The 15,948-nt window shown below is 38.6% G+C and overlaps 1 protein-coding gene, 1 long non-coding RNA gene and 1 other non-coding gene across 4 annotated transcripts in view; 2 read left to right on the forward strand and 1 right to left on the reverse strand.

Annotated features, from left to right (window-relative positions):
* The window catches only part of VIRMA (vir like m6A methyltransferase associated), a 55,177-nt gene extending 53,400 nt beyond the window's left edge, over positions 1 to 1,777 (reverse strand). For both annotated transcript variants that reach the window (XM_031691161.2, XM_006209684.4), the window contains exon 1: positions 1,575 to 1,777. In XM_031691161.2, the coding sequence (XP_031547021.1) occupies positions 1,575 to 1,637 (63 nt within the window). In that variant the 5' untranslated portion in view covers positions 1,638 to 1,777. The remainder of the gene's footprint in view (positions 1 to 1,574) is intronic.
* A 210-nt stretch (positions 1,778 to 1,987) lies between these two features.
* LOC140689235 (uncharacterized) overlaps positions 1,988 to 15,948 on the forward strand; it is a 44,535-nt gene continuing 30,574 nt past the window's right edge. Inside the window, exon 1 of the long non-coding RNA XR_012064117.1 lies at positions 1,988 to 2,080. This is a non-coding gene — a long non-coding RNA (uncharacterized lncRNA). The remainder of the gene's footprint in view (positions 2,081 to 15,948) is intronic.
* TRNAS-AGA (transfer RNA serine (anticodon AGA)) lies at positions 7,065 to 7,138 on the forward strand. The gene has a single exon. It is a non-coding gene; the product is annotated as a tRNA-Ser (tRNA).

Here is a 15,948-nt window from a genome sequence, read left to right on the forward strand (position 1 = left end):
CTCCTACTCCTTCTTCAAGACCCAGTTCAAATATGACCTCTACTAAGCCTTCCCCAATCATTGCCAGAAAAAGGTAGTTAGTACTGGTTCTTAATGTTTGCTTAAGAATGAATTAAGAAATACTAGTAAGTACATGGTAAGTAAATGAATGCTAACTTTCCTAAACTAGAATACTACTAAACTAATTCATCATATGCTTTTCTTTCTTTTTCAACTGTTGTCTTTCTGTACACATGACAGGTTTGTTCTTATTCAACTCCTGTATCCATTGTGAGTTTTCCAAAGTCTAGCTGAAATTACAGTCAGAGAAGTACGGTCATTAAACACAGCTAATTGACCCACACAAAATGAGAGACCACAAATTAATTCACTATTAGTAAGATATGCTAAAGCTTCCAAACGTTTGATCTTTATAGACCTATAAACCATTCGTTAAAATCATTAGAAGACCAAAGCTGTCAAACTTCTTACTTTATCAAGTACCAAAGTACAACTGCTACCCACTACCATCACTATCCTTGAAGAAAAAACAGTTCTCTCTTGAGGTACAAACTACTGTATGTATAAAGTAAATAAGATACAGAGATATACTGTTCAGCACGGGGAATATAGCCAATATTTTATAATATCTTTCAGTGGAGTATAATCTATAAAAATTGTGAATCACTATATTGTACACCTGAAACTAATACAATGTTGTAAACTGACTATATACCTCAATTAAAAAAAAAGAAAGTTCTCTAGATTAAGTTTACACTGAAAGAGAAACAGCTCTGGGATTTCTTTAAACTTCTTTATGGACTCCATTAAGGTTCGTTTTTGGCCAACTTTTGGGAACCTTTCGCTAACAGCTATCCAATTTACAAATCCCAGAGCCAATCATACATTCGGAGTGCTCAAGTTAATGTAGAATGACTACTGTACACACTCCACTCTCGCCCCTCAAAACCACAACACAATTGTGCTTTACAGTTTGACTACCAGTCTCTCAATTCTCTTCACAAGTATTCTCCACGCAAAACGTTCCGTGTTATTTCTTGTCCTAAAGTATGAAATTTTTCCAAGAGACTAAAGTTTCGAGATGAACTGGAGAACGCCGCAGTCCTAAACTGAATGAGGGTCACATCTGGAAGCGTAACTCCCGTTAGAAAAGGGACCTAGGAGAAGGGATTTAGGAACCACGAAATCAGCGTGACCTGCTCAGTCACCAGCACTACTGTCAAACACAAACTATCCAAGACCTCTTCCAAAACACCACCCGCGGTAAACCTGAGAACCACGGTCCGTTTCAGGGTCCAAAGCGGACTGGGGAGGGTTGCGAGGGGAGCAAAACACGTAGAGCAGCCGACTCAACCAAAGAAGGGAAAGCGGCCTGAGGTAAGCAGGGAAGTGGGGGGGCTACCGCCGGCCTCCTTCAGACGCGGCGCCCACACCCAAGCTTGGGGGAGGGGGTGTGTGTGTGTGAGGAATTACAGTGGCAGTCGACAGAAGAAAAAGTCGAGCCACACCTAACGACCTTTTGTAAGGGTCCCCAAGTCTACAAGCAGGGTCGGAATCATGTCGCGAAGTCTTACCTCAGCGCTCGGGTGTTTAAAAGTGTCTAAAAATAGCAGCTCCATCGCCGAGTCCACCGCCATGTTTGCCGCGGGGGGGCGACAGGGGGAGGACTTCCGGGGCAGCCCTCCAACCTCGGCGACAGCGGCTCAAGAGAGGGAGAGTCGGAGGTACTTCCTGTGACCAGAGCGCCGGCCCCGCAAATCTGGGCCTATCCCGACGCGTCGCGCTGCCGGAAGTCGCCGGATCAGCCTTCTCCAGCGCGGCGGAGGGCGCCCTCTGAGCGCCGGGAGGGGCGGGGGGAGAAGAGGAGTGGCCTACGGGATCTCCAGAGGTCCAAACCGCGTCGTTCTACCTCGTTCCAGCGCCACGGCAGCCTCCGGGCGACGGAGCGCGCAGAAGGGTTTGGTGAGGCGGAGGAGGGATGGGGAGCGCTGCCAGCTCTGAACGTCCGGCCCAGTGAACCCTCCAACAAGCAGCCTTTCCAGGGCTGTCAAGAAAAAGGTGCAATCAGCGAGGTTGAAAAGTAAGACTTTTTTGTTAAAAAAGAAAAAAAAAAAAAGAAACGAAACTGTCGCAAAACGAAGAGGTTTTTTTGTTTTCTCATCTGCAAAATGTGAATTATCAATCATAAACATACCTCACCCACAGGCTTATTGTGAGGACTTATTTAAATAAAATTCAAAAAAAATTTAATGTGAAATGCCATGAACAATTAAAATGTAGAGTGATGTAAGACTCCCGTTGAGGGACATTGGAGCAGTTGGAACTACCTAGTAATCTAAATTGGCACAAGAGCTTAGGAGAGCATTTAAAAATTATCTAGTAAAAATTACGTGTGCTACCCTGCTTCTAGGAAAATTCTTGCACATGTACCCAAAGAAATACTGACAGGTACAAGAATATCCATGGCAACACTTTAGAGTTAAAATAATCTGTAAACTTAATTGTCATTAATAAGAAGTAATAAGTAAACTGTGGTCTACTTATGAAATGTAATAGTATAAAGCAAGTAGAAAAGAACTGTTGCTATGTCTACTAACGGACAATCTAAAAAACAGTTAAGCGAACACATTCTTCACATAATTGAAGTGTATGTACTATGAAATAGCATTTAAGTAGTTCAAAACATAGAATATAACATTAATTTTTGGGAACACATAAATGTTACAAAAATTAAAGAGAAAACTATTGGAATGATAAACACTAAAATTTCAAGATAGCGGTGAACCAGAGGGAGATGTAATTGAAAAGTGCCCATGGACTTCAAACTCTTTGATAATGTTTTGCTTTTTAGGTTGGTAGTCGTTTCACAGGTGAGCCTTACATTATTGTTTGTACCTTTTGGTATATCTGAAATATTTAGTAATAAATCAAATTTTAATTTAAATCTCCCATCCACCCACTTTGTTAGTCATCCAGTCTCCTCAATTAGCTACCAGTTTATCTCTTTTACTATTTGTTTTCATCAAAGAACCAGTTCTTACATTCATATTTATTACTTTTATCATTCTGTTTTCTGATTCTTCAGTTTCTGCTTTTGAATTTACTAATTACTTTTTTCTGCTCTCTAGGATTATATGCTGCTCTTTTTCTAATTTCTTTAGCAATGCTTAAGTTACTTATATTCTTATTTATTACTATATATATTTATGTCTACCAACTCTTCCCTAAGCTCTGCTTTAACTGTAACTAATATACCATATAGAGCTTTTATTAGTAGTATTTTTTTAATATGGTCTGATTTTCTTATCTTTGATTTTCTTTGTGACCAAAGAAGTGTGAGGTAGCTTTTTAAAAAAAGTAACAATAAGCTACTTTTTAGAGCAATTTTAATTTTGGGGGAAATTGAGTAAATGTTACAGAGTTCCCTTTTTCCTCTCAAGGATTCCTCTATTATTATTATCTTGCATTAGGGTAAATTTATTATAATTGATGAGCTGGTATTGATTTATTATTAATTAAAGTCCATAGCTTACATTAGGTTTCACTTTGTGTTATACATATATATCATTCATATATTTCAATTTATAGACTATCTCTGAAATAATTATACAAGAAACTGATCATTGTTGTTGCCTCCAGGGAGGGCAACTTGATGGCTAAGGTACAGAAATAGAATTTATTTCCATGTACATGTATAACCTAATAAAAATATAAAATTTTGAAAGATGAATAAGAATTGAGAAAAAAAAGACTTGTATAAGCAACTCTTTCAAGAACTTTTGTTGCATAGAACAAAGAAATGAGGTTGTTGTTGGAGGGGAACATGAAGTCAAGAAAGTATTTTTTGGGTGGAGAATAACAGAGCATATAGATTGATGGTATGAAGCAATGGAGAGAGAAACATTGATGATGAAGAGAAACAAGGGATATCTGAGGCAGAAAAGTACTGAGTAGGTGGGAGGGGTGATACCTGGTAGCCACATAGAACGTAACCTTTGCTAGAAAGAACACCTGCTCCCTGGTAACCAGGGACAAGGAGTCCATGGGTGCACAGTAGTATGTGGAAATGAGGAAGTTCCCATTTTGATGGTTTCTGTTGTCTCAGTGAAATCATCAGCTATGACTGAGAGGGCAGAAACATGTAGGAGGTCAAAGAAAAGAGAGGTATTAACCAGATTTCTGGGAGAGCCCAGAATCCTTGATTGCCTGTGCATCACCCCTCACAGTACATAAGGCCCCACATTCACTTCTCCTTGCTCAGTCTTTCGCCTTGTCCCCATTTGATGATTCAGCAATTCCCATCTAGATATGACTCCCTTAATCCAGAGGTATTTTGCATCTCTGTGTCCTTGCTTACATGTTTTCTTCTGTTTTGAATGTGAACCCTCGATATGGCTTTCAAAAACCTACATACAGTTACAGTAGCACCGAAAAGAACGAAATACCTAAGGAATGAATTTAAACAATGAGGTAAATAGCTTGCACACTGAAAACTACAAAATATTGCTGAAAAAAATTAAAGAAGTCTTAAATAAATGAAAAAATATTCCATATTCATGGATTGGAAGACTTAATATTGTTAAGATAACAGTATTACCCAAAGCAGTCTACAAATTCAGTGCAATCTCTATCAAAAGTATATAACAGCCTTTTCTTCCCCCAGAAATGAAAATCTGATCTTCAAATTCATATGGAATTACAAGGGGCCCCAAATAGCAAAAACAGTCTTGAAAAAAAGAACAAATTTGGAAGATACTAACTTCCTTATTTCAAAACTTACTACAAAACTACAGTAATTAAAACTGTGGTAATGGCATAGGGATAAACAAGTAGACCAATGGAACAGAATTAAGTCAGTAATAAACCTTTACATGTAAAGTGAATTGATTTTCAACAAGGATGGCAAGGCCATTCAATGGGGAAAGAATAATTTCTTCAATAAATGGTGCTGGGATAACGTCTATATGCAAAAGAATGAAATTACACCCTTACCTCATACCATGTACAAAAATGAACTCAAAATGAATCATGGACCTAAACATAATTATGGAGTTAAAACCATTAAAGTCTTAGAAGGAAATATATCAGTGAATCTCTGTTACCTGGAATTTGGCAAAGGATTCTTAGATAGGACACAAAAACACGAGCAAAAGAAAAAATAAATTGGACTTAATCAAAATTAAAAACTTTGGTCCATCAAATGACGCTGTCAAGAGAGTGAAAAGATAATCTGTAAAATGTGAGAAAATATTTGCAAATTATATGTTTAATAAAGGTCTATTCTTCAGAATATATAACGAACTCTTACAGCTCAAAAACAAAAAGACAAACCACTCAGTTAAAAAATGGGCAGAGAATTTGAATAGACGTTTCTCCAAAGAAGTTCAAATGGCCAATACACACTTGAAGAGACGCTCAACATCTTTAGTCATCAGGGAGAGCCAGCTCAAAACCACAGTGAGACACTTGACACCCATTAGGATGGTTAGAGTTTTCTAAAAATAAGAATTGGTGAGAATGTAGAGAAATTGGAACCCTTGTACATTGGGAATGTAAACTGGTGCAGTCACTGTGGAAAGCAGTTTGGCAATTCCTCAAAAAGTTAAATATAGAATTACCATATGACTCAGCAATTCCACTGCTAGGCACATACCAAAAGAATTGAAAACGAGCGCTCAAATATTTGTATATGTATGTTCATGGCAGCACAATTGACAATGGGCAAAAGGTGGAAACAACCCAAATACCCATCACTGAATGAATGGATAAACAAAATGTGGTACATACATACTTCCTGCACTACACGGCTCCCCAGCTTCTCATATTTGATATTTTCTCGTTTGTACATCAGAGTATATTCAACACCAGATTAAGCTCTAGTACCCAATCAGCTTTCGCCCTTATTCATAGGTTAGGGATCCCCTTCTAGTCTATGAGCTTCTGCCAGCGTAGCGATTATACCCTGTTCACTAATATGTCCCCAGTAGCTGGCGCACACTAAACAGTCAAAGATGTTTGCTGAATAAATTGATTTTTTAAGCTATTTCAAATCACATATAGAACTAGATATTATGCATGTTTTGTGTATCAGATGCTTGGATGGTACTATTCTTTTCCTTTCATTTTTGTCTGTTTTGCTTATCAGATTATAAACTCCCCTGGGACAAGGCTCTGTAAAAAGTCTGTAGTAAACTATAGCTGTTTTACCAGTGTCTTTCCTTCTTTGATTTCCACCACCCTGCGGTGAAAAGAGCCATTTGAAGAAAAACAAGAATTGCCTCTATAGTGAAAAGCAATTTATGCAAATCTGAACGCTTGCCATAGGGAACTTGACAAAAAATGCAGAGATGATGGGAGAGAGCTAAGCAGCCATAAGTCCACGTTGCATTTATCTGGTAGCAGATGAGCTCTTTTCCAAGGTGCCTGACATGCACACCAGTACACAGAGGAGGAGGAGGGTCGGCATGAACTGCCAAGCATTTCAGCCTCTCCAGAGACAGAGTAGTACATCAAGAAAGACCAATTTGGGAGTCTGGCAAACTGCCAGCTGCATGACATCCATCCACCAGCAGGAACACAAAGGGCCTTCATTTTCTTCCCTCCTTGAGCGCACTGATTAAAAGTAACAGCTGCCACCCTTTCTTGTGACACTTTATTATGATAATTTCCTGCTGCCAAGGGCTTGCTGTGAAACTTACACATCATTCTTCAGACTGTGGTCTGGAGATTACCTAAAGATTTGAGAAATCCATGGATTGTAGATCATTATCTACACAAACTGCCTCTCACTAAGCACACCCACTAGTGCCAGTTCAGAAAGCTATCTTCCAGCTTTCTTCCAGCCTCATAAAGTCATCACACTCTGGGATCCTGTCTAATTTAAAGATGGGCGAACAGCCAAAACTCTGGTTCAGTTCTGCTATGTAGACCATAAACCTTACATGTGACACTTTCTCCCTTTTTGTGTGATTGCTCTACTGTATTCAGCAGATCCAAAATCTCTCAAAGCATGTTCCCTCCAGAAGCACCATGGAGCAGGTCTCTGTGATCAAAATAATTTGGGGGGAAGGGTATAGCTCAGTGGTAGAGTACATGCTTAGAATGCACTGGGTCCTGGGTTCAATCCCCAGTACCTCCACCAAAATAAACAAACAAACAAACCTAATTACTACTCCCCCCCCAAAAAAATTTTAAAAAGTAATTTGGGAAACCCTATATACCCCAGCTCCCTCTTAGAGCTTCACCATGCATGTTAGAGGCTCTGAGATGTATACAGAAAAGAAACTTCTCTAAATTTTTTAGAACTTAATTACTAGCAATGGTAGCTTACTCTAAACTTGCTCTTAACAACTTTACATTTTTTTCAGAGGAATCTGTTCCATGTGTAGGTTTAGATTTGGTGTGTTTGTGGGAGGATGTGCGTTCAAGATCTTACTACGTTGTCATCTTGAACCAGAACCTTAGCACCTTTAATTATTTCTGTACTTTTTTTAAGGGCTAGTGACACCGGCCTTATGGATTATGAAAACATAAGTACAAAGGCTAGGTGGATTTGGAGATGGCTGGTAGAATGAACTGAATTGGCTAAAATTTGTTTTTATGTAAGAACTTCATGTTAACCGATGAGCAGCTGTTAATTAGGTTCCTCTCCCTCTCTCTCTCTCTATCCACCTACGTTCCCACATCAGAAATTCCCCCTTAAGTCTTCTGAGATTGTGCAGTGACTATAATGTGGGCCCCCAGCTCCAGCTAACTTGGTCAAGTACAAGCACCAGGCACAAGCTGGGATGTGGGGAGTCATCGGTTGGCAGCAACCACTGACATATGTGGCCTGACTCAAAACAATGAGAGACTCTAGTGAAACTCCCAGCTGGTAGTAGGACAGAAGGAAGCAGATCCATGGAGTGGAGTCAAGTCAACTTAGTGATAAAGGTCTAGACTAGAATGAGTGTGATGGTTAGCTCGGCCGAGGTCCTTCAGCTGCCTTGGGTCCAGCAGGTTCACTGAGGGAGGGCCAGCCATGTCACTGCTCTTGTTTGAGGTTAATTTTTCTTACTGTTATCCCTTTGTATTTAAAGAGCTTCAGTGGGTCTATATGTCTTACAATCAAACAATTCTAAATTTGAATAACTACTTAAAAAGTGATTTTCTGAGCTCAGCAAGATAAATGCGGCAAAGTGAAATATGATCATGATTTTAAATAAATTAATAATAGAGTTGTAGAAATGAAACACAAATGTTAGAAAGATGACTTCTTAAAACTGTATAGTATAGTATAAAGAGATTACATGAATTTTTGAGATGTGGGGCTGAGGGTTTTGGCAGGAAAGAGATGGCATATTCAAAAGGCTAATTCTAGGATCTTTAATAATAAATTAAAAAAATAAACAAAGAATGTTGAGTGAAAACTTTTGAGGTAATGAATATGATCATTTTATTAATTATGGTGATAGTTTGACAGTGTATATTATCAAAATCAGCAAATTGTGCACTTTAAATATATGCAGATTATTGAATGTGTTATGCCTCAATAAAGCTAAAAAAATGTTTAATGAAGGAACTGTTTAAGAGGTTGAGCAGAGTCAAAGGTAACACATTCATGGACTAGCAGTCTTTTTTTTTTAACTTTTTATATTGATTTATAATCATTTTACAATGTTGTGTCAAATTCCAGTGTTCAGCACAATTTTTCAGTCATACATGGACATATACACACTCATTGTCACATTTTTTTCCTCTGTGAGCTACCATAACATTTTGTGTATATTTCCCTGTGCTATACAGTATAATCTTGTTTATCTATTCTACAGTTTTGAAATCCCAGCCTATCCCTTCCTACCCTCCGCCCCCCTGGCAACCACAAGTCTGTATTCTCTGTCTATGAGTCTATTTCTGTCCTGTATTTACACTTTGTTTTTGTTTGTTTGTTTGTTTGTGGAAGAATCAATATTGTTAAAATGGGCACACTGCCTAAGGCAATCTACAGATTTAATGCAATCCCTATCAAATTACCCAGGACATATTTCACAGAACTAGAACAAATCATAATAAAATTTATATGGAACCATCAAAGACCTAGAATTGCCAAAGCATTACTGAAGAGAAAGAAAGAGGCTGGAGGAATAACTCTCCCAGACTTCAGACAATACTATAGAGCTACAGTCATCAAGACAGCTTGGTACTGGTACAAAAACAGACATATAGACCAATGGAACAGAATAGAGAGCCCAGAAATGAACCCACAAACTTTTGGTCAACTAATCTTCGACAAAGGAGGCAAGAATATACAATGGAATAAAGACAGTCTTTTCAGCAAATGGTGTTGGGAAAACTGGACAGCAGCATGTAAAACAATGAAGCTAGAACACTCCCTTACACCATACACAAAAATCAACTCAAAATGGATCAAAGACATGGACTAGCAGTCTTGAGAAGCAATTAATCCCCCAGGGCTGAGGAAGCAAGCAAAGAAGACGTCTCAGAAAATCAGAGCTGCAGGCGTAAACATGAGGCTGGCAGGCCACAAACTACTTGTTACCATCCAAACAGAGAAGTACAGAAATTGACAGTGAGCATTTAGAGACTTCTATAGTAACTTAATACACTAAGTTATATTTGTCGAATAGAATAATATAAAACCTGAGGGTTATATTTTGTATGTCTTTGGGGGGGTTTTATTTCAATTTTCTAGTAATTAATTTTTGTTATTTTTTTTTGAAGTCATTGACCAATTGTGGGTGTTAATTTAAAAAAAAGATCATTCACCACTGATAGTTTGAGAAACACTGGTCCAGAGGAATTCAACCTCTGATAAAACTTCAGCTTTTCCTAGCTTCAGGAGAGAGCTAGGGGAAATGCATTCCTCAGCCTCTCTCCTCACACACTGTGATCTCTCTGTGTCTCCCTGGGGCCAAACCCAGTTAGAAGCCAGAGGGCAGAGAAGTCCAGGTGACGCCATGTACGGCCAGCCAGGTGATGGGGCAGGGCAGAGAAGGGTGGAAAATGGATCTGGAGAAGCAAACAGAGAATAAGCCGCATGTAGTCTGGGCTATGACATTCATTAGCTGTGTGATCCTGGGAGAGTCAGTATCAGTGATCTTCAGGTCCCACATCCCATAAAGTGGGGATCCCTAGACCACTGTCCACTTCTCCCACCACTCTTCATTCATTTGCTTAAGCCAGAGACTTTGCAGTCATTCCCATCCCATCCAGTCAGTCCTGATAGCTCACCTCCATAAAGACATTCACACATGGCCCCTCTTCTCCATCCTTACCATCCTCCATGAGCTGATTTCCGCAGAAATTGTCCATTGTACTGCAACAGCCTTCTGACTGGTCTCCCTCTACTCCAGTGCATGCTCCAGAATGACGCCTGAGGGACTCTTTTTAGAAATGATACCCACTTCAAATTATTCTTTTTTTTAATTGACATATAGTTGATTTACAATGTTACGTTAGTTTCAAGTATACAGCAAAATGATTCAGTTATACGTATATGTCTAGTCTTTTTCAGATTCTTTTCTGTTATAAGTTATGCCTGAGGGATCGTTTAAAACACAGATCTGACCAATCAATTTCCTAGCTTAAGTACAGAATTTGAGAGTGAGCATTTAGAACTGCTTAAGTGTTTAGAGTGCTTGAGTGTTTTGTTGGGTTTTGATTTTGGTCTTCCAATTATAAATGCTTTTTTGTATATCCATGTTTCAAATCATGCTTTTTTTATCTGTTTGAAATGTGCTTGTCCCTTCTTTGCCAGCTACCTCTATTCATTTTTCAGAACTTGGGAAAATTTCTCTGACAACCACACGCAGCACCAGCAAGGGACTCCTTCATGCTCTGGCTCTATATTACATCACTTATTCCTGCATTGTAATTATAACTTCCTTTTAGAAACTGCAAAGCCCCTTGAAGGAAGAAAGGAAGGTACTACTTGCCTAATTGTATAGGGTCACAATAAGTACTCTTTATGTATTTGTTGAATGACTTGTTGAATAAATGAGAATGGTCAGTTACGTCTTTACAGAAATAGAATTTGAACTAAGTAGTGTCTGAAGAATAGGCCAGAGAGGAAGAGAGAGAGTTCCTGGTTGGTAACAATTTAAGCCAAGGCAGAAAAGACCAGTGTGATCAGTGAGTAGGTGAGTCTGAATGTAGGAGCTAAAGATGGAAGAGGTCAGTGGAGGTCCAGTGGAGGATTGCCTTGAATTCCACATTGGAATTTGTTTTGTAAACTGGGAGTGAACAGAGGAATTGAGGTTGAGCATTGAACTTTTTGAAAGGAGAATGAAATTATATAAAAGATATGTCAGAAAGATTACTCTTCGTGAAATGTTTACAATTAATTGAAATAAAAGGTGACTAGAAGCAAAGAGAGTATTAAGAAAATTATTAAAATAATTCATGCGAAGAGTTAAAAGACTGATTTGGATTGTTGGCAGTGAATATGGAAAGGGAAAGAATGAAGAGAGACATTAAAAACAAAGAAGTTATAAAAATTTGTTAAAATAATAGTCTCTGAGACTAGGCGTAAGTGCATGGAAGTTGGGGGCGGGCAGAGCTCAGGGGTAGAGTGTGTGCTTGGCATGCACAGGGTCCTGAGTTCAATCCCCTATACCTCCATTTAAATAAGTAAATAAATAAATTTAATTGCTTCCCCCCACCCAAGCAAAACAAACAAAAATTTTAAAATAAGTACATGGAACTCAATGTTTAGTGATTATTTGACTTTAAAATTCATGTCAGTAATAATGACAGAAATAAAAGGGGGCAAAATGATGGGTTAATACATTTAGCTGTTCTAATAAATTTTATTATTGTTATTACTTAAATTTTAAAAATGTTGAAAATTTAAATCTCAGTTTGACATTTTGGACTCCAAGGCCCTGTTACACTGTCTACTGCCACCTGCTGGCAGGGAAGTGACTATAAGCTCTTAATTGTTAAACCTGCAAACTGAAGTCATGGTTAATGTTTTACAGTCTTTTAAATGGCAAGGATTTGGATGGTAATTTAACTTATAACCTTTCTGATGAAAGAATGAAGCATAACCCGTAAAAAGTGCAAATCACTATGTTGCACACCTGAAACTTACATAATATTGTACAGCAACTATACCTCAATTAAAAAAGATACATAAAACAAACAACAGCAAAAGACAAAACAAAACAAAAAAAAACAAAAAACGGGCAAAGGACTTGAATAGACATTTCCAAAAAATGATATAGCCAATAAGCACATGAAAAGATGCTCAACATCATTAATAATTAGGGAAATACACACTGAAATCACAATGAGATGTCCCTTCACACCCATTAGGATAACTGGTATTTTAAAAAAAAGAAGACGGAAAAGAAAAAGTGTTGGTAAGGATGTAGAAAACGAACCATTGTGGTGGGAAGGAAAATGGTGCAGGTGCTGTGGAAAACAGTGTAGTGGTTCCTCAAAACATCAAATATAGAATTACTGTATGATCCAGCAATTCCGTTTCCAAAAAGATTAAAACCTGGACTCGAATATATATTTGTACACTCATATTCACAGCAGCATTATTTACAATAGCCGAAAGGCAGAAGCAACCTAAATGTCCATTAATAGATGAATAGATAAACAATAATACCATTCAGCCTTAAAAAGGAAGGACATTCTGACAACATGGATGAATCTCGAGGACATTATACTAAGTGAAATAAGCCCATCACAAAAGGACAAAGATTGTGTGATTCTACTTACGTGAGGTACCTAAAACAGTCATATTCACAGAGACAGAAAGTAGAATGGTGGTTGCCAGGGACTGGGGCAAGGGGCAAAGAGGAGTTACTGTTTAATGGTACAGTTTCAGTTTTGCAAGATGAAAAGACTTCTGGAGATGAATGGTAATTATGATGGTTGCACAAAATATGGGTGTACTTAATACAACTGAACTTACACTTAAAAATGGCTAGATGGTAAGCTTGATGTTATGTATATTTTGCCACAATTTTGAAAAAGAGAGATCCAAGGATGAAAGAGTTCCTTTTTTTAAAAAACATTTTTAAAAATTGAAGTATAGCTGATTTACAATGTTGTATTAGTTTCTTTTGTATGGCAGAGTGATTCAGTTATATATATATATGTATATATTTATATACATATAAAAAGAGTTCCTTTTCTAACTCCAGTTGTTAATGTGGAATGACGCCTCAAGCTGCTGGAGTTTCAGTTACCATCTTGCAACCATGAGGAAACTACCCAATACTTTGAGGGGAGCAGAGCAAAAAAATAGAAACTGGGCTCCTGGTGACACGGTTAAGTCCCTGAATTAATGAGCGTTTGTACTCCTATTCTTCCAGACTTGTTATAGAAGACAGTACGTTGTCCTTTCTGTGTAAGTCCTTCTGAGTTGGTTTTTCTGTTATTTGCGACTGAAACATCTTAACAGATATAATAACATTGTCCATTAGCTGGCACAGCATATATCTCAGGCAGGGCTGAGGCCACAATGACCAACTTTCTCTAACTTCACTTATCTAAACGCTTCACAAAGTACTAGAAACATTACCACAGTATCACCTCATGACTCATAGCTTTCAAGATTTCTAGCTTTAAGATGGTAGGATTCCAGATCAGTAGTTTCCTGCAACCCCCAGGGCTATTCCCTGAGGATATCTGTAAGAAAAGGAAAGTACCTCTCTGTTACCAAATGTGTGCAGTTCCCTGTTCTATGAATGTTATGATTTTTGTGCTTTCTTATATTAAGACAGCGTTACACTATAGGGATGAAGCTACATTCTTGCAGGTCTCCCAGGAAGGGGGAGGTCATTTCTGATGTCAGATACTGAGGGAAGAAGTCTGTTTTTCAGGGAGAAGCTTGAAACAAAGAGGGCAGTCCAAGATAGTTAAGGTTGCTTTGCTGAGTAAAGGGTCAAATGCCTAAGAACCAAAGGACATCATCAAGAAAGTGAAAGGGCAATGTACAGAATGGGGTGGGGGGTTGTAAATCATATATCTGATATTGGTCTACTATCCAGAATATATAAAGAACTTTCACAGGTCAACAACAAAAAGAAAAACAGTTCAGTTAAAATGTGAGCCAAAGACTTCAAAGACATATCTTTGGAGATACGTAAGTGGTCAGCAGGCACATGAAAAAATACTCAACATCACTGATTCTTAGGGAAATGCAAATAAAAAGACAATGAAATAACACATCATACTCAGTAATGTGGCTCTAATAAAAAAAAGTGTAAGATACAATGAGGATGTGGAGTAATTAGAACCTTTATAGGTTGTTGGTAGGAATGTAGAATGGTGCATCTACTGTGGAAAACAGTTTGATGATTCCTCAAAAAGTTAAACACTGAGTTACCATGTGACCCAGAAATTTCACTCCTAGCTGTTTATCCAAAGAAATGAAAAACAGAGACTCAAACACTTGATCATAGCAGCACTATTTACTATAGCTCAGAAGTGGAAACAATCCTAATGTCCATCAGTTGGGTACTGATGAGCCAAGTGTGGTATTTACATACCCATAGAGAGGAATGAAGTACTACTGTATGCCATGCCATGAATGAACCTTGAATGCATTATATTAAGTGAAAGAAGCCTTACACAAAAGACAGCATCTGATTCCATTATGGTAACTATCCAGAGGGGGTAAATCCACAGAGTTAGAAAGCAGGTTGCCAAGGACCGAGGGAAGGGGGTGAAGGGGAATGGCTGCTTAATGGGTATAGGGCTTTTTAAGGAGTGATGAAGATGTTTTGGAACTAGGCAGGGGGTGATGAAGATGTTCTGGGGTGCTGAACACGTTATGGTTGTACAACATGGTATGTGTACTAAAAGCCACTGAATTGTTCACTTTAAAATAATTGATTTTTTTTTAATTTTATCTAAAAAAATTAGTAAATAAAACCAAGAAGCCTAGGCAGCTCCTTCTGGGTATTAAATGAAGATGCTTCTCCCCTGGAGAGAAAAGGGAGCAGCCAGGAAGTGAGGGCCTGGGCAGGCCACTTTGGGCCAACTCCTTGGAACTAGAGTGAAAATGTCTCAAGAGGGCAGGCAGGATGGGAAAAGATGAGCTGTGCTACATGTGGCAACTTGTTTGTTAAGTAGACTGTTTATAACTCTTCCAACTTCTATGTTTATTTCCCGTAATTTCAAGTAAAATTATTTGGAAAACTTGAAAACTGCCTTAGACTGAGTTTCTTGAAAGTCAAGAACTGCCCCATCTTTGACCTTTTTGCCTGATGCATAGGGGGTTCTAGAAATGCTGATTTGATGAAATTGGAACAGGAGGTTTTGATTACACTTGTATAGGAGCACAAAAGTGAGAACAACGGACTTTTTGGAACATCTGTGTCGTGGCAGCAGTGAACAGTCACAGATCCCAAGGGAGAGTGAGACTCTGAAACTCACCTGGAGGGAAAAGGGAGTCCGTCTTTTTACTGTTAAAGATTTGTTTTCTTAAGAGGCGGCAGCCCCTTACATGTCTTGCCATGGTAGGCAACTCTATCAGTAAGTAGGAATTTTGTCACAAATAATAGGAAACCAAACTCAACTGGCTTAACAGTAAAGGGGATTTATTGGATTGCTCCTGTGTACAAAACGTCCAGAGGTAGGGCTAACTCCAAGCAAAACTCTGAAGACCGGTTTCTTGCTGTTTGCGCTCTGCCTTCTTTGTAAAGCTGGCTCTCCTTGCATTTCCAGGATGGTACCCTAAATTTCCTGGGATAGCTTGCTTTCTCACATCCAGCGGGAAGAAGCCAACAGAGTTCTTCCATCAGCATTTCTAGAAAAAATTTAAATTGGGCTAGTTCTGATACCTCCCACTTCTGAACCAATCATGGTTCCCAGGGTGAGCCTAGGTCATGTGTTTCATCCCTGGATTCAAGGTGGAATCAGCCTCCCCAGATCCTCAGGATCCCAAAACAGAAACTGAGATTAGAGGAAGGGAAAGAGGAGAGTGTT

Source organism: Vicugna pacos, chromosome 25 (assembly GCF_048564905.1).
Source record: "Vicugna pacos chromosome 25, VicPac4, whole genome shotgun sequence".
Taxonomy (NCBI): Eukaryota; Metazoa; Chordata; class Mammalia; order Artiodactyla; family Camelidae; genus Vicugna; species Vicugna pacos.